This window comes from Ciconia boyciana, chromosome 24 (genome assembly GCF_034638445.1).
Source record: "Ciconia boyciana chromosome 24, ASM3463844v1, whole genome shotgun sequence".
Lineage (NCBI taxonomy): Eukaryota > Metazoa > Chordata > Aves > Ciconiiformes > Ciconiidae > Ciconia > Ciconia boyciana.
In genome coordinates, this window is record NC_132957.1 from 2,268,529 (window position 1) to 2,293,412 (window position 24,884).

Here is a 24,884-nt window from a genome sequence, read left to right on the forward strand (position 1 = left end):
CTGAGGCTATTCTAAAGGGATGATAAAAGGACTGGATGGGTTGCTCTCTATCTGCTGGCCTTTCTGCTGTACTTAATCTTTATGGGGTCTGTATACATCCTTGCTTGTCTCCTTTCTGTACAGATTGTAAATCTCATTGAGGAAACTGGGCATTTTAATGTTACCAACACAACCTTTGACTTTGACCTCTTCTCCTTGGATGAGACAACCGTCCGTAAGCTGCAGAGCTACTTGGAAGCAGTAGCAACATGACGCTTGGCCTTAGAAGCAGGCTGCTTTTGAAACCAGAAATCCCGTTTATTGGTACCAGGAAACGAACCCATGGAACTAGGCCTTCTTACTCTCTTGATTCACCCGAAGCACTGCCTTAGAGAACAGCCATGCTCTATGAATGCACAGCCAGCTGCACTTTCTTGTAGGCTTCAAACAAGCGCCCGTATTGCTGAGTCTGTCCTCCCTAGCTTCATAAGTACGCTTGGGCACAGGTCCTGAGTAGAGCAAAAGACGTGCTGCACTTAGCTGCACAGTGTGACCTTTTTGGTTTGACTTCAAGAAACTGTGTTTTAAGAGCACATTTTCAGGCGTCTCTGAGATCTGAAGAAGTGTGGACGATGGTTTCTTCACCAAATCTAGGGACCAGCCTGCCTGCGGAGAGCTCTAGCGAGTCCCGTTTCCTCCAGCTCTGTGAAGAAGCGTTCACGCTGTGTAAGCAAGATTGGCTTTTACAAAGCTAGCCGAGAGACTGATGACAGAGGAGGCTTCCCAGGGGTCCTGCTGGTCTGCTGCAGAGGAAAGTGGACAGATTCCAGTTTTGATCACTTGCAAGTTAGTTCTGCCGTGGTTCGGTACAGAGCACTGCTGTAATTTGGCTCCCGATTCCTCCAGGGCATCGTTCCACGCGCAGGACCTTCAGCTTCCTGCAGAGACAGTTTGTGCTCTTTGAAGAGGCCTCTAGAATCTGCTGTCTCCCGCTGGGGTTTTGAGATGTCTTGTTTGTTGATCTGAGCTCCTAAACAAAGTCTCACTCCTTTCAGTCTGCTTTAACTGTAATAGAACTACAAAACTGTAAGCTGTATATTTTATATATATATATTATATATATGTATGTACTGTATGTATAAGAAGGGCCTAGTTGGGTCTTATGATCTTAAGGGTGTGTTTTTCTGTTATGTTTTTTAATGGCTATGGCAGGGGAAGGGCGCTTAATAAGATTTGACTTGTTTGTTGAAATGCCTCTTGTGGACAATTTTTAGTGTATGAAAGCTGAACAGCAATCTTCAAAGCATTTTGTGCTCTGGAAGGGGCTCACCTGTCGTCTTTTCATTTGTCAGTGTTTAATAACTTTGCCAAAATACGTGATTGGTTTTGTTCTGTGTTCTCAAAGAGGAATCTCCTACAGTGGCCCCTATAGTAGTGGCTGTACTTTGGGAAAACCAAAACAAGGGAGAATTTTATCTTGGGACACACCTGGAAAACGCTGATGTAAAAACCAAGTGAAGTCAGGTTTGTTTCCCCCTCCCTCTCCTGCCCTGCTGCCTGCTCAAGAACTGGCAGGAAACCGTAAACACTAATCCAGACTCTTTCATATATTTCTAGTTAAACTAGTATTGACTTCCAAGTGTTGTCTAGGTGGGTGTGAGCAAAGTCCCCTAGCTTTCCTCAAACCTGTATTACACTCCTGTTCCCTAAATTCAGTATTTTTTTGAAGAATTGCTTGTTTTTTCCAATCAGTGTGTAAGCTTTTGCCAAATGTTAAGTGGGCTGCAGGCAGCGAGGAGGAGAGCAGTGGTCCAGAGGAGCCCTCCGCTCATGAGCGGACCTCCCCTATCTGTGAAAGCCCCATGTGGGAGCTGGGGGGTTGCATCACTCCAGGGTTTGCTGTCCCCTCTCCATTATGAAATTGCAGTCCCTTGTTTTGGGTTACCCCTTTCTTTATCATGGAAATGTTGCAACTAATCAACTTAAGTGGCAATATGATGATAAGCTTGTTTGAGTTGGGTCATGTTGACCCGATTCCCATTAATTTTGTCTTTGTACCACCTTTCATGTGTCGTGTGTGTGTGTGTGTGTATATATATATATAAAAAAAAAAAATCAAGCTCATGCCAGGTGCAAACCCTGTCACGACAGTGATCTCAGCTGTTTTCTTTCTTGATGGACAATGCCAAGCCTGGATAGAAACCCTGTGCGCAAATGTACACTGAGAAGGTGGACGACAGCGGGAAGAGGAGGAGCTGCAGTTCTGTCTTGGTTGGCAGTGGGATGCACCGCGGTGGAGGACGGCAGACACAGTCCACGAGTGTCACAGGCTCGCCCGTGTGCTGTGTTTAGGCGTGGTGGGTACGTGCGAACTACTCATGGTTTCTGTTGGGTCTGTGGCGTGGAGGAGGCAAGCCTTGTGCGGTTGCTGCGGCCCCAGACTTGGCTCCCTGGGCATGCGGAGCGGCCCCTGGCTTGTGGTGCCTCCTGCCCGCTGCCCCCAGTGAAGGGTGAGGTTGGTGACATTGTCCTGTCCCCGAAGCAATAGGAGCAGCGGTAGTAGCCAGCCTGAGCCCGAGATCTCCCGAGGTCTTTGCCTCCTCTCTCCACCCGGGTAACTTACTCCCCCAGCCATTGCATCTGTGTCGCCCATCCTGGCAGCATTTCTCCTGGGACTATCAGTAGCCTCCAGAGTTATTCCATGAGGATCGGAGGTGCCACCTCCCTTCTGCCCCCTTCTCACCTTGAGATCTGAATGGTCACGCTGCTCCCAGCCAGTCCAAGAACACGTGTGGGAGGGTGTTCCTGAACTTGGCTGGAAGTGCCGGGGCTCCCGCCCATGGCTGTGGCATCGTCCTGTCCTGGAACCGACTTTATTCGTGAAGTCTAATGAGCATTGATAGGAATTTTGTTTGGTTTTTATAAGAAGTATTTTACACCTGGATTTTTTTTAGACTGTTTATAATCTCCTTGAAAACCTGAAATAGGATCGTTCCCCCAGCAATAGTTCTTTTCCATTGTGTGCACATGCTGATTTGTTACTAAAAGGTTTCTTGCAAGTACTTAGTTGTTCTACAGAGTTGTTGTTTTTTGGGGTATGTGGTAGCGTCGGGGACCACAGGAGGAATGACTCTGCAAACAAAGAATGGTCGAATTTGGGCCTCATCTTGTGTCCCCTTCTAGTTACATATGAACGAGTTCCCTGTGTAGATTCTCTATAGGCTGGCTGAATGCTGTTCTGACATGCCGTGTACAGGTATTTGTGGATAAAGTGTTTGTTCTTGTGTCACTCTTGAGAGCATGGATGGATTATTGTACTATAGGAAGGAGGTGGCAGTGCTGCTGTCAGCATTGCTCAGGTCTTCGAGGATGTGTAGTAGCTTGCGTTGTTAAAAAAAGGAAAAAAAAAATATCCAAAATTGACTTCTAGCCATAATGGTTTTTCTAAGGAAAATGGACAGGATTCTGTTACTTTTCAGTGTCCTTCATCTTGGTACTGAAGGCATGAACAAGCGCTGATCAGTCTGAAGGCTTTCAGAGTTGCTTTGAATTGAATCGTGTTGGAGATCAGGACACAGCTTTCCCTTTGTCCTTGGCCTTTGCATTAAAGGGCAAAAGAGGGGTCAGGAGTATTTTCCTGTTGTCTTGGTCCACGTATGTATTAAGCCTTGAGGCTTTGATTACTGACATTTACTATGAAAAAAAAACAAAGAAAGGCTAGTAAGGCTGGCTGGATCCCAAAGCACCAGCTGAGGAATATTGGACACATAGGTAACGAGACTGGCTGTGCCGTGGTCAGGCTGAACACATGGAAGTGCAATGATTTTGCCACCAGTTTTTCTCTCGCTGTGTGCGGTGGTAGCATCAGAACTAGCAAAGCAATTGATGCAACAATCCAGAAGCAGTTTTTGTCAGATCTTGAACGTATTTGATGGTGAGAGAGGTTTAAACTTCCCTTACGGAGCTTGCCCTGTCACGTTCTCTGCAAGCAGAGACCCGAGTCACTCTGGTTCTGCAAATTTCAGCTGTCACGTTGGCGAATGCACTGGAGCACGGGCGGTGAACTCGGACAAAGCTTCTCTCTGCTAGCCCAGGTGCCTGGCACTCGCTGGTCGGCACGCTCGTGTCGATGCTGTAGACAACCATTGTGCACCTTGTATGAGTATCGCTTCTAAAACGACAAAAATTGATCGGTATTGCTTTCCTGGGGGCATGAAATAGCCATCAAAAACTGACAAGATGAGTTTGCACTCCTAAAGAAAAATGTAAGTACTTCAACTTCTAGATAATTTTTAATTGTATTTCTGCCTAGAGCCGAGGTATTAAATACCTTGTCACTTGAGGATTTTAAAAGTTGTGTTGGGAAATGAATTCTTCACTCGGCTGTAAGAAATTCAGCTGGCCCAAGACTAACTTCAAGATTAAAAAAAAAAAAACAACCATGTTTGTAATACGTTACAGGATTGTTTGTCCTGAATTTTAAACTTTTTGTTAAATTTGTGGAACTATGGAGGAATTTTCTAGAAAAAGTGAAATAAAGTAAGATGGAAAAGTAAAACTTCAAGCGTTTTTTGTTTGTTGTATTGCTTCTCCATGGACAGCAACGAGGCCTTCCCAAAAATGTTTCCCACTAGAAGTACCGAAGCCGGTAATGCAGGTGGCTGCTCTTCAGCTCTGCCGGCCTCTTGCCTGCAGGCAGCACCGCGCTGGGGCAGCGGAGGTGAACAGCAAAGGAAAAGGAAACTTGTTTGAAGTGCAGTCGGTCTGGGGGACGACACTCGAGTCTGTTAATATGTTGGAGCTTTAAGCGGGTCACTTAAATCCTGTTGCTGCTGCAGCTCCGTGCTGGGGTTCCCTGCGGTTTGCCAGCAGCGGGAAGGAGCTGTGAGCGCTAGGTGGAGCGAGCAGGCCGAGCAGAGGTTTGCCTGTGGCGGGTGGAAGCGCTCCCTCTCTGCTTCCGTGGGTTTGGAGAGGTTATCCGCTGCTCCAAAAATTTGTCAGAACCTGTCACAAACTGGGAAGAGCCAGGCAGAGCTCTGGTGCAGGTGTTCCTCAGCTGCAGGCTGGGAGCAAAGGTTGAAGGTGAGAGCTTAATTCCTCTCCTGAATGCTGCAGTGGTTTGTACAGGTCTGTCTGCTCCCTCTGCTGCTGCTGGAGCATCCTCAATGATGATGGTCAAGGAGTCGGCACTGGCTGCTCTCCCTGCAATAAGGCAAATTAACCTTTTTCTGCTTGTCACGCTGCCACCTCGGACCCTGACCTCATGGCAGAGTTGAGCGTTATTTGACAGAAATTAGTGAATTGTTACGAGACACAAACTGCGGAGTTTATTTATTAGGCATTCCTCTGAACGCTGGAGACACTTCAAATTCATACAGCTGAGAACACAAACATTTGCATGAGAGCAGCAGCAGTTACAATAGTGCATTACCCACCCCTCCAGCCAGGTGCTGTAGGCACAAGTGCAAGTGGAATTTCACTGAGCCCAGATCAGATGCAAAGTTTTAGGTTTAAACCCCTCCTAAGGTGCCCAGTTCCAGGTACTGTTAATGCACCACAGCGAGGTTTCGATATGAAGTAGTGCTGTAGCAGAGCCGCTGTGACCTGCAGCCAGCAGCTCGCTTTGGCTATTTGCGTTATTTCATAGTGCAGATGCCTCTCGCCTGCAGGACCCCTCCCCTCAAAGCACCCGCCAGTTCCTGCTGCTCCTCCTTGGGCCATGGGAAACTACCCCGAACCCCAGAGCAGAGCTGTTCCACTTGCATTCAGAGGATGATTTCTAGTTTGAAATAAGCCATTTTACAAGCAATCCTTCATTTGCTGTTGGGATCACCAGCCCCTCCAAGCGCTGGGCAGACTGGAGTAAGCCTTGCAGAACCATTTAGGAGAGACCTTCAAGAGCAACTGGTCTCAGGTGCTTCCCCACAGCTTTGGAGAAGGCTAGCCTGGGGGTCCTACATTCAATGCATTCCATGTAAAGGGCCTTTACAGTTGCTGGAATGGCTGATCCCAGACCTCTGAAAGAGCCAGCCTTTGCACAACAGGGTTCCCAGCACTGTCTCTTCTCTACGAGTGCAGGTACAAAGCCTCAGCCCAGCTCTGGAGTTCCGCCCCTTTTTCCAGCATTTCCGTGATTGTAAGACTACAGCCAGGTTTCACACACATTTGTACACAGCCTTATAAATAGTCCCTGGTGTAAAATGCTTCTCAGAACACAGGCCATATATACTATTTTAACACTACAATTTATGGCTTCATTATAACTCAAGAAGATAAAACAGACTCAAAATATTGCACAGACAAACCCAGCAAAGGTGAGGTTCCACACACACAGAGCCAGTGTGTGGAGTCACACAGCGTTTGTCATCTCTGGCAGAAGACAGTTTGTGGGTAAAGAGATGGAAAATAATTCAGATGTCATCAGCATGCAGTTAAACGTGCATGGGGGGTTGAAGTACACCACTGTACAAAGAAAGCTGCCTTTCTCCCTCAGCAGGAAAAGGGCAGTTCCTGATTATTTTACATTCAGCTCAGGAAAAGAAAACTTTGGTTAAAATGTAACATGTAATATGGATTTAAGGTAAACATTCTATTGCCCTTATAAAAATGGAAAGACAAAAAATACGAAGCAGAGATATTCAGGCATATCTCAGCATTAGAACACAGACACAGGAAAACACTGGGCACAAACACGCTCAACACACTGCAGTACGAGGGCCAAAAAGTGTACAGTTAAGCGATTCAGAAGGGCTGCGTGATGACCGAGCCTCATTTATTTCAACAGAACCCAGGGAATCCTTCCTGACAGCAGGGAATCGTCCTCCAGGCTTGCTTCAGTCCACGGCACAAAGCCTCCACGCTACTGCCGAAGAGCATTCTCTGCTGTGGTAGGTGTATCCACATCTGCGTAAAACTGAGCAATTCGGTCTTTGTACTTCTGTGCCACCACGGGTCTCTTCAGCTTCATTGTTGGGCCTGCGGAAAAAATACAGCACAGGGTTTTAATGGTGATGGTACCGTTTGGAGACACAAACCAACATGAGAGTGAAGCAAGCCTGGAGGAAGATTCAGAACACGTGAGCAGACGTTGACTTCTACATTGCTCTTTGCAATTAATAACATCTCCCTTCCTTCCCCTGTGAATAGAAACAGGACAGCCATCCTGCAAGAGACAACACAGACCAAGGGTGAGCACTGCTTGGCTCAGTTCTGCCGGGCAGAAGTGGGAACTCATCCCCCCCTCCCCAAAACTATGACATGGAAAAGGTGCAGCAAGGAAAGGCCGTGGGTAGCTCTGTGTATTGGGGGTCCTGGTTGTGTTGTCTGGTCAACATCCAAGGAAGGGGTGACGGGGTAACCCCAGATGCCCCACATCCACCACTCACCAAGCTCTCCACCAAAGAGGGAGAAGTCCTTCTCCAGAAGGACCCACTTCTGGACTTTCTGAGCATTTGAGACGGCTCCCTCGTTGACTGCCGAAATGCCCTTCTGGATAGCTGCGTAGATAGCCTTGTCTTTGCTGCTGATGATTTCGGAGACTTTTGTAGCCTTGCTGCCCAGTTTTTGACAGTATTCAATAGCTTCTGGAGTGAGATCATCTCCTGGCTCACCAGTTTCTACATCTATTTTGCACTGCAAGACAAGTCAGAACAGGTAACTTTATATTACTAGTGAGCCTTGCAGCCCCGGGAAGCTGCCCTATCATCTCCTTCCCCACCCCGGTACCAATTGCCCAATTAATCAACCACCGCAATTTTCATACACTTGATGCAAACCACTGCTTCAAATGAAAACTCGTTGAGGCAAAATGCAGATGAAACCCCTTCAGGTCTCCGCATACTCAGCAGCCAGGTCAATACCAAGGAGCAAGCTGGGTACAGAACTCATCCTCCACATTCCTCCTGTGCTAGCCCAAGTTGATCCCTTTTTTCTGGACCACAGCTTTACTTCCCTGCATCCCGCAGCAGCCTAGCAGTCTGCTGGAAGTCAACACATGCAGCACCTGACCAAGACAAGCGCAGCACCACCACCTCCAGGGCCTGGCTCGGAGTCTCTTGAAGGGCGAGGAGGTTGGCAGGCAGTCTCGCCAATGAGCCATTACCACTGTCCTGACAAACCACCAGCCTGCAGGGGCTCTAGACAGAAGTCAGTGCAGGCCACCACAGATGCGTCACTGGAGTTTAAAGCCAGTGTCTTAAAAAGAAATCACTGACAGCTCCTTACTGTCCAGACTGCTCCGGGAGATACTGAAAAATGCGTAAGAAAAGCAGAAGGGTTTCTTTTTTCAGTCACACTTTTAGGTCTTTTACTTCTGTTTCTTTCTGCCCTGTGTGGTACAGAGAGAAACAGCTGCCCTGAACAACAGAACCCCCTGATCATCCCATCAAGCAGTAATGCTCCTTTTTCTGTATAGTTACAACTGCTGTTTGCAACTCAGCTACAACAAGTCATACTCCACGATGCCTCCTGTCTCTGTAAAAATGTGTAACTGTTATCTTCCTCACTGGAATCAAACGCATTCAGCAATGAAGGTGGATTCCCATCCTGTTTTCCCTTACCTTTAGCGTTAGAAGCATAGCAAGGAATTTTGCTTTGTCTCCAACCAACATTGCATTGCTGATGATGGGAACAGCATCTTTTACAGCATCCTCGATTGGAACGGGAGGAATGTTCTCACCTCCTGCAGTGATGATGAGCTCTGGAAAACAGTCAAATCTTGATTAACGCTAAGAGCTTTTCCCCCTTCCTTCACAATCTGAAATGCCTTTCTAGCTCCTTTGGGTCTACAGGCTCAAACAGCGAGTCTGTGTCCCAACATCCAGAGAAGGCGGCAAACCAGAAGGACTCCAGGCGGGCGAGGAGAGATGAGACTGAGGCATGCACGCAAACGGCATTGCAAAAGCTGCTTTGATGCTCCACAGATGTTTGCAGTTTGGGAACGTGGGCCGTGGTGTACGAGCCCCTCTGTACCCTGCCACAGTCACCTTAGATTCTAAGGCATGTAAGTTGGTAGCCAGGTTGTTCAGAAACAAGTAAAAAATTTGCTGAGGCAAAGCAGAGCTTTTGAAGTTCAGCAGTGTGATACAGAGCAGAGGAAAGCCTGCCTTTCTTGGCTGCCTTTTACAGATTTCTTAATGCCTTTGCGTGACCATTTATCTCTTTTTGATGATTAAAGTCTTGCATGAAATTGCATTTGTTTGGGGTTGGTCAAAGTCGTGTCCCAAGAACTGCATTGCTGCAAGCCATTTTCACAACAGTGTTAAGCTGTTGTTTTCTCTTAGAGGTTAACTAGCAAAAAGCTAGCTGAAACTGGAGGGACCTGGACAGGTCCAGCACCATAAAACAAGCCAACAAAGCATTAACTACTGCTCCTGAGACCAGAGGATTTTTTCCTTAATCTGCAAACACACAGTGGTTTCAGAGGTCATCCCTCTCCTCCCATCACACACCATGTCACATGCTCAGTGGCAGGACACACTGCAGCTATATTCATATTAAAAACTTTGGAAGGAGAAGTATTTAAATATTTTCCTGTGCAGGCCACAACCACGTAACTAGCAGGGTCTGAACGCATCGTATCATCGTACTGCGTAACCTCAAGACAAAGTGAGGGGATGCGTTACCTTTAATTCTGCCCGTGATGTAGAGGAACCCATCTTTATCATGCTTGCCAAGGTCACCCGAATGCAGCCAGCCATCTTCATCAATTGCCTCTTTGGTTTTTTCTTCCATGTTCAAATAGCCCATGAAGATGTGCCTTCCTGAGAAGCAGATCTCGCCGGTGCCATCTCCATCTGGCTTATGAATCAGTGTCCGGCAGCCTGTGACTTCCTTTCCACAGCTTAAAGAGAACACAAACACAAACCCATGGCTTTTTTTTTTTTTAATTCAATAGCTGAGCAGCAGAGTGAGCTTATAGCAGTACCCTTTAAAGCTAAAGTGCTTGAACAAAGCCAGGCAGCTTTTTATTACAACTGCTTCAGCAAGGAACTTATAAACTTAAAAGGCATCTGCTTTTGTAAGGGGAACTACAGAAAAAGTTGGTATTGCAGAGAGCTCAGTGCTCACACACCTGGTGTTTTCCACTCATTGTTCTCAAACACCTGAGCTTTGAATTAGAGGATTTATGTCCTTGGCAGCAAGCTTTTACTGATGGTGGTATTTACTCTGCAGACTGAACCCATGGGGACTGAACAAGCCATTCAAAGCAACAGCAGAGTCTTACTGCATTTATTCATTTGACATTAAAGTGAACCATAGGCTAGAGTTACTAATTCTTCCTTCTTCCCATCAATCTCTTGCTTCCTCCTCAGTTCCTAGAGAATCCAGGCCAAGTTAAATTTAAGTAACACCGCTGTTGCCCTTGACAGATCTAATCTGCAACACGTGGCCAAAGGAACTGGCTCCCTAGCGACTTTTTACTGGCAGCAAGACTCTGGGGATGAGCTGCATCAGGCGAGATGGACATGCCAGATGCAGGAGAAACCTTAAAGCAACTCTTCCTCCCAGCCAACAGTGCTCTACTCACAGAAAGGCATTTACCTGGTAAGCTTGAATGCGTGAGGTAGAGAGATTGTGTGAGGCCCAGAGCTCTCACTCATGCCGTATAGCTCAAACACAGGAATGTTCAGACTTAAAAAAAATTCCAGTGTCTCTCTGGTAATGGGAGCAGCCCCCGTGTAGCACTTTGTGCACCGGTCCAGCCCAATGGCCTTTCGCACTTTCTTGTACACCAACTGCCTGGCTAAGCGGAAGTTCACTGGGACTTCAGAATACCTGCAGGAGAAAAATGGTTACAAGATCTCAGTCACCAAGTAGAACTTCTCCCCCTTCCTCCTTTCATTTTAGTTTATTCAGTAAAAAAATTAATTACTTCCCCCTCCAGCCCTTGCTGCTCACCCTCTGGTCCAAGCGCTACATTTGGCTTTTACTGTCCATAAGTCTGGCCTGTTACATGGGATATAATTCCTGGTCTGACAGTAAAGTTCTCCTAATATTCATAGCATCCCTGAAGCATAGTTCATAATTACCCATTCATCCGCTTCAGGTTTGTCTGCAACCCAACGCCCTTGGCCCACGATGCCACTTTTCTTCTGAGTGCTGACGATTTTGCACCTATGGATTTCATTTTTTCTTCCATTTTTTCCCAGACACGAGGAACTCCCAAAAAAGCAGTTGGCCTCACTTCCCGCAGGGTGTCTACCAAGGTGCCCTGAGTAAAGGAGAATTTAATACAGCTTTCAAAAGTGCTTCGCTGTAGACTTCAAGTCAGCACTGGTCACCAGCCAAAGCTTAGGACTCTGCCATCGGTTTTGAGGAATTGCTCATTTTCAACTGCAGTGCAACCAAGAGAAAGGAACCCCAGGAGCATTCAAACGCCACAGTGGTTTTGAGAAGACAGCAAGGGTCGATGCTTTCAGTGCCAACGCTGACACAGCACCAAGAATAGTTCTCAGGACACAGATTTAAGAACTTTCGGGACACCAGAACTGGTGTCAGGTGAGACACAGAGAAGCTCCTACTTGTGAAGTGCTTGGTCAGCCCATCCTAGCTTGCAATACAGAGTCAAAAGGCAAAGGTCAGAGTGGCTATACTCATCAAACCAACAGACCCTTAAACAGGAACAGTCGGTCACTACGCAAATAAACCGAGTTAGCACAGCTTTCAGAATCATGAGATAAGTCAGCCACGTTTGTTTTAAAGTACCCACCTCAGCTACAAGCAGGTGGATGGGTGTAGGATTTTTATTCTCTTATGTTTTTACCTTTAATGCATCTGGTTGAGCAAAGAAAACTTGTACACCGAATGTCATCGCCGACCAAATATCTGACATCTGTGCAGCAATATGACTGAGGGGCAGATAGCTGACCACCAGCTCCTGCTTTTCTTTAGCATCTGTCAGCATTATGAAACGCCCTGCTGCTGATGCTGTCCACGTCAACTGTAACAAGAACCCACATCAGTATTAAGTGACAGCTCTTCCGAGCAGGCACAACACAGAACACGCAGCTCACAAGACAAGTCTATGACTTCCTGTGATCTTAACATCAGGCGTGTTTTTCAGCTGATCTCTACCCTCCCTCAGCACTCACCTAAGGTCACAGAATGGGCATTTATACAAAAAGATACTTACGTTGTCATGACTGAGCATTACTCCCTTTGGCTGTCCAGTTGTCCCCGAGGTATATATTAGTGTACAGCACTGGTTAGGCTTCTGCGACTCAATGATTTCACGGAGCTGAGTATCTGGAACATCTTTGCCAAGGTCCATGAACTCACTCCACTGTATATATAAGAGAAGAGCTCGATCACTTTGTAGGCTATCATTCACATGTGAAATTAAACCCTTTGCTACACATCAAGAGAAGGAAACTTTCCTACATGCAAACCTCTGGCAGAATCTGGAAGAGGTTGTAAATAGGCACTGTCAGCCCCACAATGTTTTCTGGCTGCCACAAGAGGCATGGCGAGAAGCAGAAAAGGAGACAGATCCACCCTGAGGAAGCTTACTAGCTCTGTAGCAACCCTGGTATTCACTGGGAGTGCCGAGCTGGAGTAACTGTGGGACCCAAGGCTGCCTTGCAGAGGTCAGTAGGCTAACAACCTCCCTTACAACATGGATTATTGAGGTTTGAACAACAGTAGACATCTACTGCTTCAGCATGGCAAGCAATCCCTCACTAAAACCAACACAAGCTCACATGATGACAGTCCCATGGAAGGTGATGCAAGCCATCAGCTAAACACAGCCAGTATTTACAAGCCAGTAAGACGCCCAGTACTTACAGAGTACAGATTTGGTCTCTTCTCTTTCAGCTCTTCCCCATACTGGATAATAGCTTTCAGATGAGGTAGTTTATGCTGAATCTGTGTTAAGAAAGGAGATTCGTGAGAAGGAGCAAATCCTGCCTGTCCCTTTTAAGCCTAAGTAACCCACCCCTTAACATGCTACTGCTACTTGCCATTTTAAGTAAAGCTACAAGAATCTCTTCTGTGTTACTGAAAGAGAACCGGGAAGCCTCAGAGACAGTAACCGTTTGGACTGGGATGTTGCCAGACAACCTAGGGGATGCTCAATTGTTTGTTTTGGCTTCTCATATTTTAAGCTCGAGGCTTTGCTAAGCTGTGGAACCACCATTTAACCTCTTGTGAGATTTATCACTAGTGACTACTCATCCGGCTTGAACAGGGAGCACATCAAGGAGGCTCGATCAGTTCACCTCTGCTTTCAGATCCAGCATTTCCCTCGGGTATTACCCTCCCATAGCATTTACCCTCCCGCATCTGTCAATAGGATGCTGTAGCCCCCAGCCATTTAAAAAGTATATTTACTTCTAAGATTTTCTGCAGCTGTTTATTGTTTTCCACAACTAGAATGTTAGCACTACAGTTCTCTGCTACATAAAGACAGGCTTCAGGAGAGTTTGTAGTGTAGATACCAACAGCAAATCCACTACAAAAGAAAAGAAAAAAAAAACAAAACAGAAAAGCAAAACACAGAGTTAGAGGATAAGCAGAGTTGCTGGCAAAATTCAGACCATTTCAAACTTTAACAGAGGAAAAACTTTAGGAAGAATATCCCATAAAACAACAAAAGAAAGTGGAGGGCTTAATTACAAGAGCAAAGGCTCTGTCCTGGGCCATGGGAAACATCAATGGTGTAAGGGACCAAAATGTCCCAGGTGGAAGGAGGCTATCAAAATCCAGTGCTGTGATTCTCTGGCATTTCTCATCATATTTTTAATCACAGTGTAAGTAAGCATGTTTTTGGATTAACCTACTGGTCATCTTATTTTGAGAAAAGCACCTGGCTAAAAATAAAATTAATTTTTGTCTCATTATTTCATAATGAAGTAAAGAGAGAGTTTAGGTTCTAGCTATCTTCATTAAATTAAAATAAAAGTAATTGGGTTTGTTCTGGGTTTTTTGTGGTTTTTTTTTTGTTTTTTTTTTTTAAATCAAAAACTGTTTCTCACATGAATACTGAAATTACTGTCTGAATGCTAAAGCAAAATGCATGTCAAGAGACAACACTTATTCTCACCCTGCAAGGATAGCTCCAATGTCAGCAATAAACCACTCTGCAGAATTAAATCCCAGGATGCACACTCCATGGAAACGCTCTAGTCCCAGCTGTAAACAAGAGATGAGATTACAGCAATCTTGTTTTTCCTTTGAAGAATGCTTAAAGTTAATTTACAGATCTCTGCTGCGAGCACACCACCAAGGGAAAAGTTCATGCTATTATATACGCTAATTCCCATTGAAAAACTTCCCAAGACCTAACGTGGAACCAGTTAAGTTTCACGTCAGACACTGTCCCACTTTATCAGCGGGCAGGAAAAAAAGGATTTGCTTAGGTCTGCACTCGGTATGACTAGCTCACTGACGCTTAACGGTATTATAAAACTGCAGTCCAGGTAGTTATTGGTTCCCTTTGGGCTGGGAATGAGAAGGTAAGAGGTTAAGTTAGACAACACCTACTGAGACATTTAGGCATTTAGTACAGGTTAGGTATGTCAGATTTCAATAGTGACAAGAGGTCCGATGACGGTCAGAGGCACTTTGCTATGAAATTCCAGCTGTTGAAATCCCAGTCTTTAAATCTCCTTCTGCCATTCTCTGGTTTTGTCCCAGAGTGGAAGTATGTAGACTGGAAGATTCTACCATAGGAGTAAAAACAAGAGTGGCCTTAACTTCAAGAAATAAGGCTTCATAATGATAACAGTAAGTACATGTAATATTGGTTTCTCTCTCTGAGTGTCTTAACTCCCTGTACAGGCAAAAGGCTCAGCCAGTTTGGACATTTAAGTCTGATTCATAAGCATCCCTTCAAGTTTTTTCTTAGAAAGATTAAAATATACATGCCTCATGAGGGGTGTTGTCCAGGTTTGACATATGCCTCAAACACCTCTATTTAAATGTTTCCTTACGCACTTTTTGTTAGTTGAATGTGGAAGCAACTTGCAAGAAATTCAAACAAAAACACTGCAGTAATTACCAAGCTGTTCGTGGCATGTTCAGGTATTTCCCTGTCACTTTAAGACTCACTCAGAGAATTTGCAGGTTTAAGATATAGTCGACCACAGCCATTTCAGCAGTTAAATTGACTGAACGTGAAGAAGGAGCAGAATTCATCAAAAGCTTACCTTCAGAAAGCTTTTTGCTGCTTTCCAGCACTCATCATAGTACATCTTATACGTTAATTTTATCCACTGGCCACCCTTCTTGGATGCAAGGGCATAATAATCACCATATTTATTAACAGCTTCCTGGAATAGCTCATGAACGGTCTTTGGTGCCTCACTGCCTATGCCCTGTTCATCCATCCTCAGTCTGACCTCTCCATCTCGTCGCGTTGTCCACACACTGGAGGCAGGAGGTGAAGAGGCTGGTTTAAAAGAAAAATGTTCAGAATCGCATATTTAGAAATTGCTTGCTGCCAAGTATAAATACAAGTATCAAACATACAAAAGCAAATGCTAATATACCCCCTCTCACCCCCCTTTTTTGACCTTTTATTCTTGGCAAGTTTGCCATACGAGTGCTAGTGTTTTAGTCCAGGACTAATAAATGAAGCCTCTAAAGCACTTTCAAAATTTTGTTAAACATTTCCCATTTACGTCCCCCTCTAACCTGCTTTGCTGCCCTAAAGCTCTTTTACTGGTAAGGTGACTGCTTCCTGCAACAATCATATACACTGTGCTTTTTTTTTTCCTCTTTTTTTTTTTTTTTTAAGGAGGACTGGCAGTAGTACATTATTACCTGGTAGATAAGCGTTAGGCAGTGACACTACCTATTTTACTCCTTGAAACACATCTATGCTTTAAAGTCGAAGTTCAAGAGGCTTCTGGACAGACCATCCCACAATTTGAGTTTCTTCTTCCATTGTTATGGTTTGATAAATTCCTCTCATTTCAATAATTTCATGCACACCACAGTAACTATAAATTCTTTCCACTTACCTTTGAAGCCAAGTGTGTCTATCTGACATCCCTCTGTCTTAGTATCTTCAACTGTCTCAGTGTTGTGGACCTCAACAGTTCTGCAAGGCAAAAGCAATTAGCCCTGGATAGGCTTTAGCACACTGGCTGAAGAACGCCTTAGGCATGCTTGCTCCATCACTTAATTATATTAGTCCCTGTCAAACAAGGATTAGCGGTTCCTGATGTTCTGCAGGTGACTTTATTAACTTTACTAGCCTGCATGGCTATGGCAACAAAACAGGTCCCTCTCAGAGAGCGTGCCAGCTTTGCCTGCACTGCTTTTAAACACAGGTATGTTGTCCAAATTGTAGCTATCATTTCAGATAAGCTGCAGAAGAATCCATAAACACGTCATCCAGAAAACAGCGATAATTTAATACCACAGGTCTGCTCTAGGTGCCTGAAACAGAGAGTCTGCAGCAGTGAGGAGGAGGGGGGCAGGAAGGGGCACATGGATCTGGTGCTTATCTCCTGCCTACAATATGCGAGTCTAACAAAGGGGAGGCCCCAGCAGCCTCACTCCTATGCAGTACAGCAACCCCTTGGCTCGTCACCCTGTGGGGAAACCCACAGAGATTTCCTGCAGAAGGCCAGGCCAGCTGAAGAGCAGGAAATTGATTTAACAGGAAATCTTGTTCTTAGGTATTCCTAATAAAGTTAGTGCATCAGGCTCCCACCAGATGTTTGTGAAGAAATGGAAACAGGCACATCCCCCGTCTACTTCAGCCACACTCCTCACCGGGAACTTGTCCTGCAGTGCCAACTGGAAGTTGCCCCTTTTACTTCCATCCTTGCAAGATCTGGTGAGATGCCACCAGCCCACATTTGTAGAACAGTGTTCTTCCTCCATCCCTTTCCAAGACAGACTTTCTCACAGCCACAAGTGATGAGGATAAGGAATAATCAAGTCCCATATCCCACTTCAGACCACAGGTTGGAAAACAGACCCTGTGAGATTCAGCAGTCGAGTCCCGGTGCTCTGCTCCCTAGAAGGACATCCCACCCTCCAACCTATAAACAGATGACACTTGTTCCCCTACCCTGGGCAACACCCTACTTGTACCATCGGCATAACACTAAGGTCCAAGATTTAGTTGACCCAAGATTATATTCCAGAGAATGAAAATTCCCATCTTGCCTTGCCAAACAGCCCTCCCGCGGCCCTCCCCTCCAGGCCATTTCACAAAGGTGTTTGTTTCTTCATGCCAGTGCTAGGTGTTTACTCTTCCCCATGGCAGTGTTTGGTGCACGGTTTCTCTCTAGCACCGACTCCCGGGTCTTCTAGAAGGGCTGCAGGCCCCTGACATCACAACAGCCCCAACCATCTGCAGGGGCAGCTTTGGGGCAAAAGCCCAACATCTCTGCCTGTCACCATCGGACTGCACCTGCACACAGGCAGGAGCTCCTCTGGTCCCATGCAAACTCCTCAGCCTAATCCAGGCAGGGTTCCCACTGAGCCCCACATTTTCCTCCCTTTCTACTAGACCAAAGAGAAGACAAGTCAGCACAAGGCTCTGTGTGAACTTCAGTGTAAGGGGTAAATTGCTTCCCTCTGTTTTCTGTTTTCTCTGAATTTCTAGGAGATAGTCAACTATTATTGCTTTGGGGGTATAAGGTTTAAGACAGAGAACATTTGACATGACTACTCCTGTGTGCTGTCCAAAAGCAGAACTGCTTCTCCTATCCAATCTGCAAACCAGAAACCAGAGGGAAGTAAATAAATTTGTCTTTATTTCCCCCAAAAGGATTACGAGATGTTCCCTACTACGCATTTCCTCCTCAGCATTTTCAGCACAAATTAATCCTCAGTTGCAATAGTTCTGCACCATTTCTCCACCAGCTTTTATGATCAAAGCATGCAAATGACCCAGTAATATGAGCAAAAAAGCCCCCGCTATTTCCCTTACAGTGAATCAAGTCATCTTTCTCTCCCCCTTACTACATGTAATTCAAATGCAGCCTGAAAAAAAATAGGTAAAGAGGTTTTTGTCAGCTATAGCCCATTACCCTGTGTTGAGATATAGACCCTTTACCACTAATCTGCTCTTTAGTAAGAGGCTGCTTAGCTTTACAGACAGACTAACAGGAGTTTGATAAAAATCAGCATAGGTACTGCACACCAACTATCCCCTACAGAGGCACACCTCTCTGTTTACAGTACAGCAACACTTCACAAACAATGTAGTACCTGCTCGGTATTCTAAGTATTTGATCAGCACCCTCCCAATTACATAGAATTAACAATTAGGCAAAGTTCCTTTATAAGAGGTGATCTTTCTGACTACAAAGAATATTCTACCATTCCTGTGCTTTAATTCTATATTAAATGCACACTACTTCAAGCTCTGTACTCTGTGTGGTGTATAGCAATGTACAGCATATTTAATTCTGTTCCTTTTCTTTTGAGAGGGAGAGATTGTAGATTCAGCTTTTGGATTTTGGAAGTTGTAACAAATGTTTGAAATTTCTTCCAAAAAAATCTTAATTAATCTAAGTAAACAGGATAGAATACAAACTGTATCTTATGTATACAGGTCACCACAGAGAACATAGAATCTTAAATTACACAAACCTAGTTGAAGACTTGAGCAGTACATCATTCAGTGACACCTCACAGTTCCCTTGAGGATCCAAATTAAAATAAGCCGTGGGGACCGGTTCCGCAAGTGCCATACGTGCATCTGACTCACACAGCATTGTCCCTGTAAAAACAGGTTTTAAAAATTAAAATACAATCAAACTCTACAGTCAAATCAGCTTCCATTGATGTAACTATCTGACCAAGGCAATCCCAAAGCAGGCATGACTCTAGAGTGCTGTATTTGCATGAAATACGGTAAATTCTAACAGTGGACGCAGTGCACTGCACGTCGCGCTCAGTTCATTCGAAAAACCTGATCAGCGGTAGACGATACATCCATTCCCACATCCGAAAACAAGCGTGACAATTAGAGCTTTGAAAGAGCACTGCGAGCCTAACAATTTAAATTTTACACTCCCTTTGCCCCAAACGTTCCCGCTCGGCTCCCAGATCCCCCCCCCCAACCCACCACTGCAGGGCTCCGGGCCCAGCCTTACAACGCATCGCCTCCGCCTTTGTGCAGCCTCTCCTCCCGCAGCCACTCCGGACCAGCGCCGCTGCCGACGTGTAATATCTTTTATTTTTAAACTAGCGCCCAGGAGGCAGATCTGGAGCATCTTATGTCATGTGGTGCCTGCCTCGCAATTGGAAGCGGCTCGTCACCCCACACCGCCGCCTCTTAAGGAAGCTCTGGCCCCGCGCCTGCCCACCAGCCTCAGGCGCACCAGGGCTTTGGGGTCCCCCTCGGGGGACACAGCCCCAGGACGCCCTGGAGATTTAACCTGTTCTCATAAAAATCAGGGCTTTTGCAGCCGTTGTGTTTTCGGCAGCTCCTATGCTGCTTTCAGTACTTTGTCGTTAGGGGATTTTGTCACCTAAACGAAGCGTTTTCTAACCCTGAGAGCAACGCTGGTTTTATTTAAGGTTTACGTTCATCAAAAGCCTTTGATGCTTATGACTTGACAGGCTGAACTTTAATTGTTTCAAGGAATTTCTAACTGATTGGAGATGAATCTCATTATCCTTGATCTTTTTAAAAAGTGGATTTTAGCATGCTATTTTGTACCTGCATTAGACAGACGCAATTTAAAGCGAGCAATGTGAAGAGCACGTTTGTCTGAATGACAACGGACAGGAGCAAAAGGAAAGAGCCCTTTTATCTAACGAATCCGACCCAGCCAAGCTGCAGCCTTCTGCCTCTGATGGGTGGGGAAAGCCATGGCCAGCCACAATTCACAGCAAGCAGACCTGCCTCCAGCCCAGGAAAGCACGTCCCCCCTTCCGCTTCCTCATCTACGCAAGGACACGTTGCTGCTCACACCACGCTCTGCTACAGGCTACAATTCACAATGCAAAAATAGTTTAATTCACAAGCAGCTGAGAAAGGGATGTCTCCAAAAATCCCATCTCTGAAGCTCTGAAATAATTGGCAGATGTCGCCCAACACCCCATTCTAGGCTAAAACACCAGAGTGGTTTATTCTGTTTCTTTTAATAAGACAGCTGTGAGAAAAAGGGCATTATCCCTACAGAGCAGCCCAGTGCTAGAAGCAGTCACCCAGACCTGTGAAACCTGGGTTTAGTTCCCTCCCCAGCCTGGAGGAACTCAAACCCACATCTAGAAGAGCATCCTGGTTACCAGACTGCGTGGTGCCTGCTGGAGGTGTCACCACCGCCTCTGTTGCTCAAGGAGAGTCCTGGGCATGAGGCAAGGAGGAACGTACCGTAGAAGCTGTCATTAGGCCCGACCCCCTTTCGCAATGCTGTACCCACATTCCTTCCCAGTGCCCCACAACAAGGAGTTTAAGGCTCCCTTGTGTCCCTGAAGGAAGCTTTTCTCTCTGCACTAATTACAGCCTTTCTCTTGCCACCTGCTCTTGAATGCAGCAAGAAAGTTTCAAGGGAAAGGGTGGAGGTGTCCTCACACCAGCTATCTCACAACACAGCCTGGCAAGCTCTTGGGCAGCAGAAGTTGGCTGGAAACACATTGGGCAGAAGTCTCACCTCCCAGACGAGCATTTTGGCTGGTAGGCTGTGGGTTTGTGCCTCACCCCCAGTCACTCAAGAGGAAAAAGCGCTTCACAGTGGATACCATGACTGCACACTGCCCTCACTGCGCTGTGCACGTGCTCTTCACTGAGACCCCCCCGTATGGGCCAAAACCCTGACAGCAGGGTCTCCTGCTGATGGGTGTTTGGTTCCCAAGTGTGGACACATCAGGTATGGCACAAAGATCAAGGACATGAGGCTACACGGAAGTCCAGGAAGGCACACCAGGACATCACTGTCACCATCACATCCAGTGGGATGGGTGCTTCAAGGACAATCTAGATGTTAATGCCACATGGCCTTCAACACCTGGAGAGCAGCAGCACCTCCCTGCATAAGCAGCAGCAGAACTTCTGGGGCGCCCAGGTACACTTGTACCATGAAACAGAAAGCTGAAGCGCAACCTGGTTGTGCAAGTTTCCTTGTGAACTCAGGCCATAGGAATCCCAAGTCAGTCACGCATTTTATATAACAAATCTAGGTTAGAAACAAAAATTTGCCAATAGATGTATGCTCACGAGCTCTGCTAAGCACTGCAGCTAGCCCCCTCCTCCTCTGGTGCTCAGCTACAAGCACAGCTATGCTACACAAGCCACTGGAAAACACACACGTGCTCACCAGAGCCAGGCTTAACGCTCGCGGTAGCTCACTGGGGTTGAACAGGATCACGAATGATCCTCTCCTGCCCCACGCTGTTTCCAGAGGAGTTAACACACACCGATGCACCACAGATGTTCAGGAACACGAAGAACAGACACCCAAACAAAAACCTGCTGAAAGAAACCTCCCTTTTAGTTAAGACTGTGTGACAATTTAAGTCATTTCAATACAAAGCATCTTCTGCTTTGAGGGAGCGCTGTGTCCTAGAAGAACTGGAATTTGGTGAACGATTTCATTGAAGCCGCTGCAGAGCTTCACTCACAAAACAAAATAAAAGTTTGACTACATGCAAACTCGTGACAGTCAACGGGACAAGAGTGAATGTTTCATTTATAATAGGCTCTGAACACGCCTTTACTTAAAACACACGTAGAGCTTCAAAATCACCAGATCAAATTCAAATTACTGCGTGTGTTCATTTTTCCAGCACAGCCCACTTCGTTTCCTGTTGCCGATTTCTTTTCTTTTTACTGGTAAAGACACCACGTCTGATCCGGTCCAGTTTCCACTGTGCAGGTCAGCTGCAGGAGATTGCCACATTATCTCGCTGTCTTTCCACACTTCCACCAAAACTGAAACTTGGCCTTTTTGTTCCTTTGTTTTCTTTAAAGATTTATTAAGTGAGGAAACAGAAGCTGAGCAACCCACTCATCCTCTTTTAGATAAATTCCATTTTTAACAGGGCAGTGATTAAAAACTTCCTAAGCACTAAAGGTTTTACTCCTCGGCAGCACCACTGACCACAGGTCAGCATACAGCTGTGCTGGGAAATTATTTCATGCCCTCCTGATGCAGGAACAGCGAGGATGTGAGGAAAAATAACCCCAACCCCTATAAGGATGATACCACACCAAAGATCTTGAACGAACGAGACGACTGCAGGCAGACGTTTGACTCCACTGCAGCGCCTTCAGAGCTGAACTTTGGCTGAACAAAGCTGCCCACAGACCATCACGCTGTCAGCTAGACCCAGGGCTTGCCCACCCCGAGAAGGGTGCCGGCATGGGCTGTCACCAGAGGCATCAGCACCACGCAGTTCCTCAGCCACGTAGGCCACCGCATAATTCATTATTCTAAATTTTACACGGATTGCTGGGGAATTCACCTAAAATATCCCCATGTCCTGGAGGAGCAACATGACTCACCAGCAGGCTCTTGTAAGTTCCTCTTTCCTAAACTGCTGTTCGCTTTACCATGCCATCTGTGCTCGTTTGCCTGTGGATGGGAAATCCCCTCACGCAGAGTAAGAGAGCACAGGGATGTATTTTCAGAGATGCATCACCCGTGTTTCTGCCAGCTTCCACACCGCCCAAGACTCTACCTCCGCTTGAAGCCCAGCCAAGCTCGGAGCCGGCGGCACAGTCGGTACCGGAGCGTCCCTGAACGCTCAAGTCACCTCACGTTATTTCACCATCTGTAGCGGGGCAGGACTGGCGACAGCCGCCCACGGGGAAGGGATGGGCCTGCTCCTCGGATCACCCGTGCAGCCTCAGCCCTCAGCGCTGCTCCCTGACAGGGCGGGCCGGCCCCCAGCGCACCGTGGGTTTATTTAACCAAAAACCCAAAGTATTTCAGCCCCGCTGGCCAGGTCGCCCCGCTCGTGAAAGAAGCGTCAAGAGAAGTTGGCTCGGCAGTTGCTGGAAAGATTAATTTCACAGCAAAAAGAGCGAACCCCGCGAGATGGGTGGGCTCAGGCCCGGGTTCAACACCCACACCAGTCCCACGGCCACGCAGCCTCCCACTCCGGACACGCAGAGGTTCACAGGGACATCGCCTGGGCACGGCCACGCTAGGGCCCGCAGAGCTGCGACACCCGCGAAGCCCCCGCCTCCCTCCTCCCCGGCCGCGGCGGGTGGGCGGGCCTGTCACGGCTCGCGTGGGCGCCAGCGGGTTTCCCGCGCCGCGTTTCCCGTGTCGCGAGGGGCCGACGAACCGAAACCGCCCGCTCCACGCGCAGCCGACCGCGGGGGGAAGGCGGGACCACGCGCGTGCGCTGCACCGCCCCACGCCCCCGCGCGCACGCGCCGTTACCTCAGGAGCCGGCGGGCGCGCAGCGACCCCCACGCGTCGCGACAGCAGCTGCCGCGCGCCGCCACGCGGGGCCTTTTAGAGCGCTCGTGGCGAGGGGCGGGGCGGCCGCCCAGAAAGGGCGGGTCCCGCCCCTCAGCCCCGCCTCCTCCCCCCTCGAAAGACCCGCGCGGCCGCGCCATTGGGCGAGGCGGCGGTCGGAAGGCGTCGAGGCCCCGCCCCCCGCCGCCGCGGCGGAGGTCACCCGCGGTCGTTGCCCCGCCGCCGGGCCGCGTGCGCAGGCGCCGCCGCCTGTCAGCGTCGGTCGTGTCGGCCCCGGGCCGAGCGCCGCTGCCCTGCGAGCACAGCTCAGCTCCCGCAGGCTGAGGGCAGGACGGGCTGAGCCAGCGCCGCACCCGCGAGGCGGTCGGAGAGGCCCGAGTCGCCTCGCAGCCACCCTGAGGCCGGTGAGCGCGGCTGCGCCTCGGGAATCGATAAGCGGCTGCAAGCGTGAGGTGTTTCTCGGGCAGCACGCTGCTGTGCGGCCTTCTCTGCCCAGCAAGGAGAAATAAAAGCGAGAGGAAGAGAAACGGTGCGATGGTTGCTCACAGCTGAGATGCTGCAGCAGAGGAGGAGGCTGGCCCCCGACGAACCAGCCCCAGGCTGTTGTTTTCCGATCAGCACAAGCGAAGGAAACGGGCTGGCTCTGCGCTCAATACAGGCACAAGCATCGGGCGGTTCTGGCCGTGGCGGCAGCAGGAACGTCGTTACCAGACCTGCAGCAGAAGCTGTGGTCTGGCGCCAGCTCCACCATCTCCTGCCCTCCCTGGGTCTTGCTTATTTAAACTGAAGTCCAATGGCACATTTTTAAATTTTTTTTTTTTTAAAGGTTATGGTCAGATAGATCATCTTACTGTTCTCAGTTGTTTCTAGCTGATAAAGTTGCGGAAAAGCCAGAATTTTGTTTATCCTGTTAGCAAAACAGCTGTATCCATCAAATGAATTTTGCTAGTTGCAGACCAAGAATTGCTAAACACTGGTGTTTTCCTGCAAATCCTGTCCCTCCCCCCAGTGCCCAGAGATATTCCCCACTCACACTGGGCAGGAAGGGTATGGTTCACGCCATTTAGTTGATGAGCAAACCTAAGGACTATGTCATGAGAGAAGCTCCTGCCAGAAGGTCAGGGCCACAGCTGGAGCAGCAGCAGGTCCAGGAGACAGAACAGCACTGAGGATATTGCAGCTGCAAAACAGCAACAGCACAGTGAGGTGGTGACCGCCAAGTCAGCCCCAGGAGCCCTGCACTGTGCTGTCTTCAGGTCCAGGCACCCAAGAGTCCTTGCTTTGTCGGCTGTTTGCATCTCTTTGCAATCTGAGCCTTCCCGTGCAGCTCTACTGCAGTCCCCTCCGTGCCCCAGCTATCTCATCTGCTCCTCTCTGCAGCCTGTCCAAATCCCTTAATGGCTCCATTTTGATTCAGATGGCAAATTTATTCTGAAGAGCAAGGATACAAATGGCATCTGGAAAGTTGGGGAGATCTGTAAACTTAGCAGACCGCTAACCCTCTTACTCCAGTCATGCCTCGGTCGTTAGGCAGTACCTGCTGTGCTGACAAGGGGCATG

At 47.6% G+C, this 24,884-nt stretch overlaps 2 protein-coding genes across 9 annotated transcripts in view; one reads left to right on the plus strand and one right to left on the minus strand.

The window, feature by feature from the left end:
* Positions 1-4,522, plus strand: part of MLLT1 (MLLT1 super elongation complex subunit) — a 32,419-nt gene extending 27,897 nt beyond the window's left edge. For all 6 annotated transcript variants that reach the window (XM_072845212.1, XM_072845214.1, XM_072845210.1 and 3 more), the window contains one exon: positions 124-4,522. In XM_072845212.1, the coding sequence (XP_072701313.1) occupies positions 124-252 (129 nt within the window). In that variant the 3' untranslated portion in view covers positions 253-4,522. The remainder of the gene's footprint in view (positions 1-123) is intronic.
* A 773-nt stretch (positions 4,523-5,295) lies between these two features.
* ACSBG2 (acyl-CoA synthetase bubblegum family member 2) lies at positions 5,296-23,389 on the minus strand. Of its 3 annotated transcripts, none has more exons than XM_072845348.1 (15): positions 23,286-23,389; positions 18,538-18,667; positions 15,945-16,024; positions 15,129-15,370; positions 14,024-14,112; positions 13,312-13,432; positions 12,766-12,846; positions 12,113-12,262; positions 11,744-11,920; positions 11,010-11,191; positions 10,522-10,755; positions 9,603-9,820; positions 8,538-8,677; positions 7,365-7,611; positions 5,296-6,954 (listed from the first exon to the last, which is right to left on the minus strand). In XM_072845348.1, the coding sequence occupies exons 2-15, from the start codon at positions 18,660-18,662 to the stop codon at positions 6,839-6,841; spliced, it is 2,202 nt and encodes a 733-aa protein (XP_072701449.1). In that variant the 5' UTR covers positions 18,663-18,667; positions 23,286-23,389; the 3' UTR covers positions 5,296-6,838. The 3 variants fall into 3 exon arrangements, with proteins under 3 accessions (XP_072701449.1, XP_072701448.1, XP_072701447.1); XM_072845347.1 differs by lacking the exon at positions 23,286-23,389 and adding an exon at positions 19,044-19,193; XM_072845346.1 differs by lacking the exon at positions 23,286-23,389 and adding an exon at positions 19,016-19,034.
* Between the last annotated feature and the right edge of the window lie 1,495 nt (positions 23,390-24,884).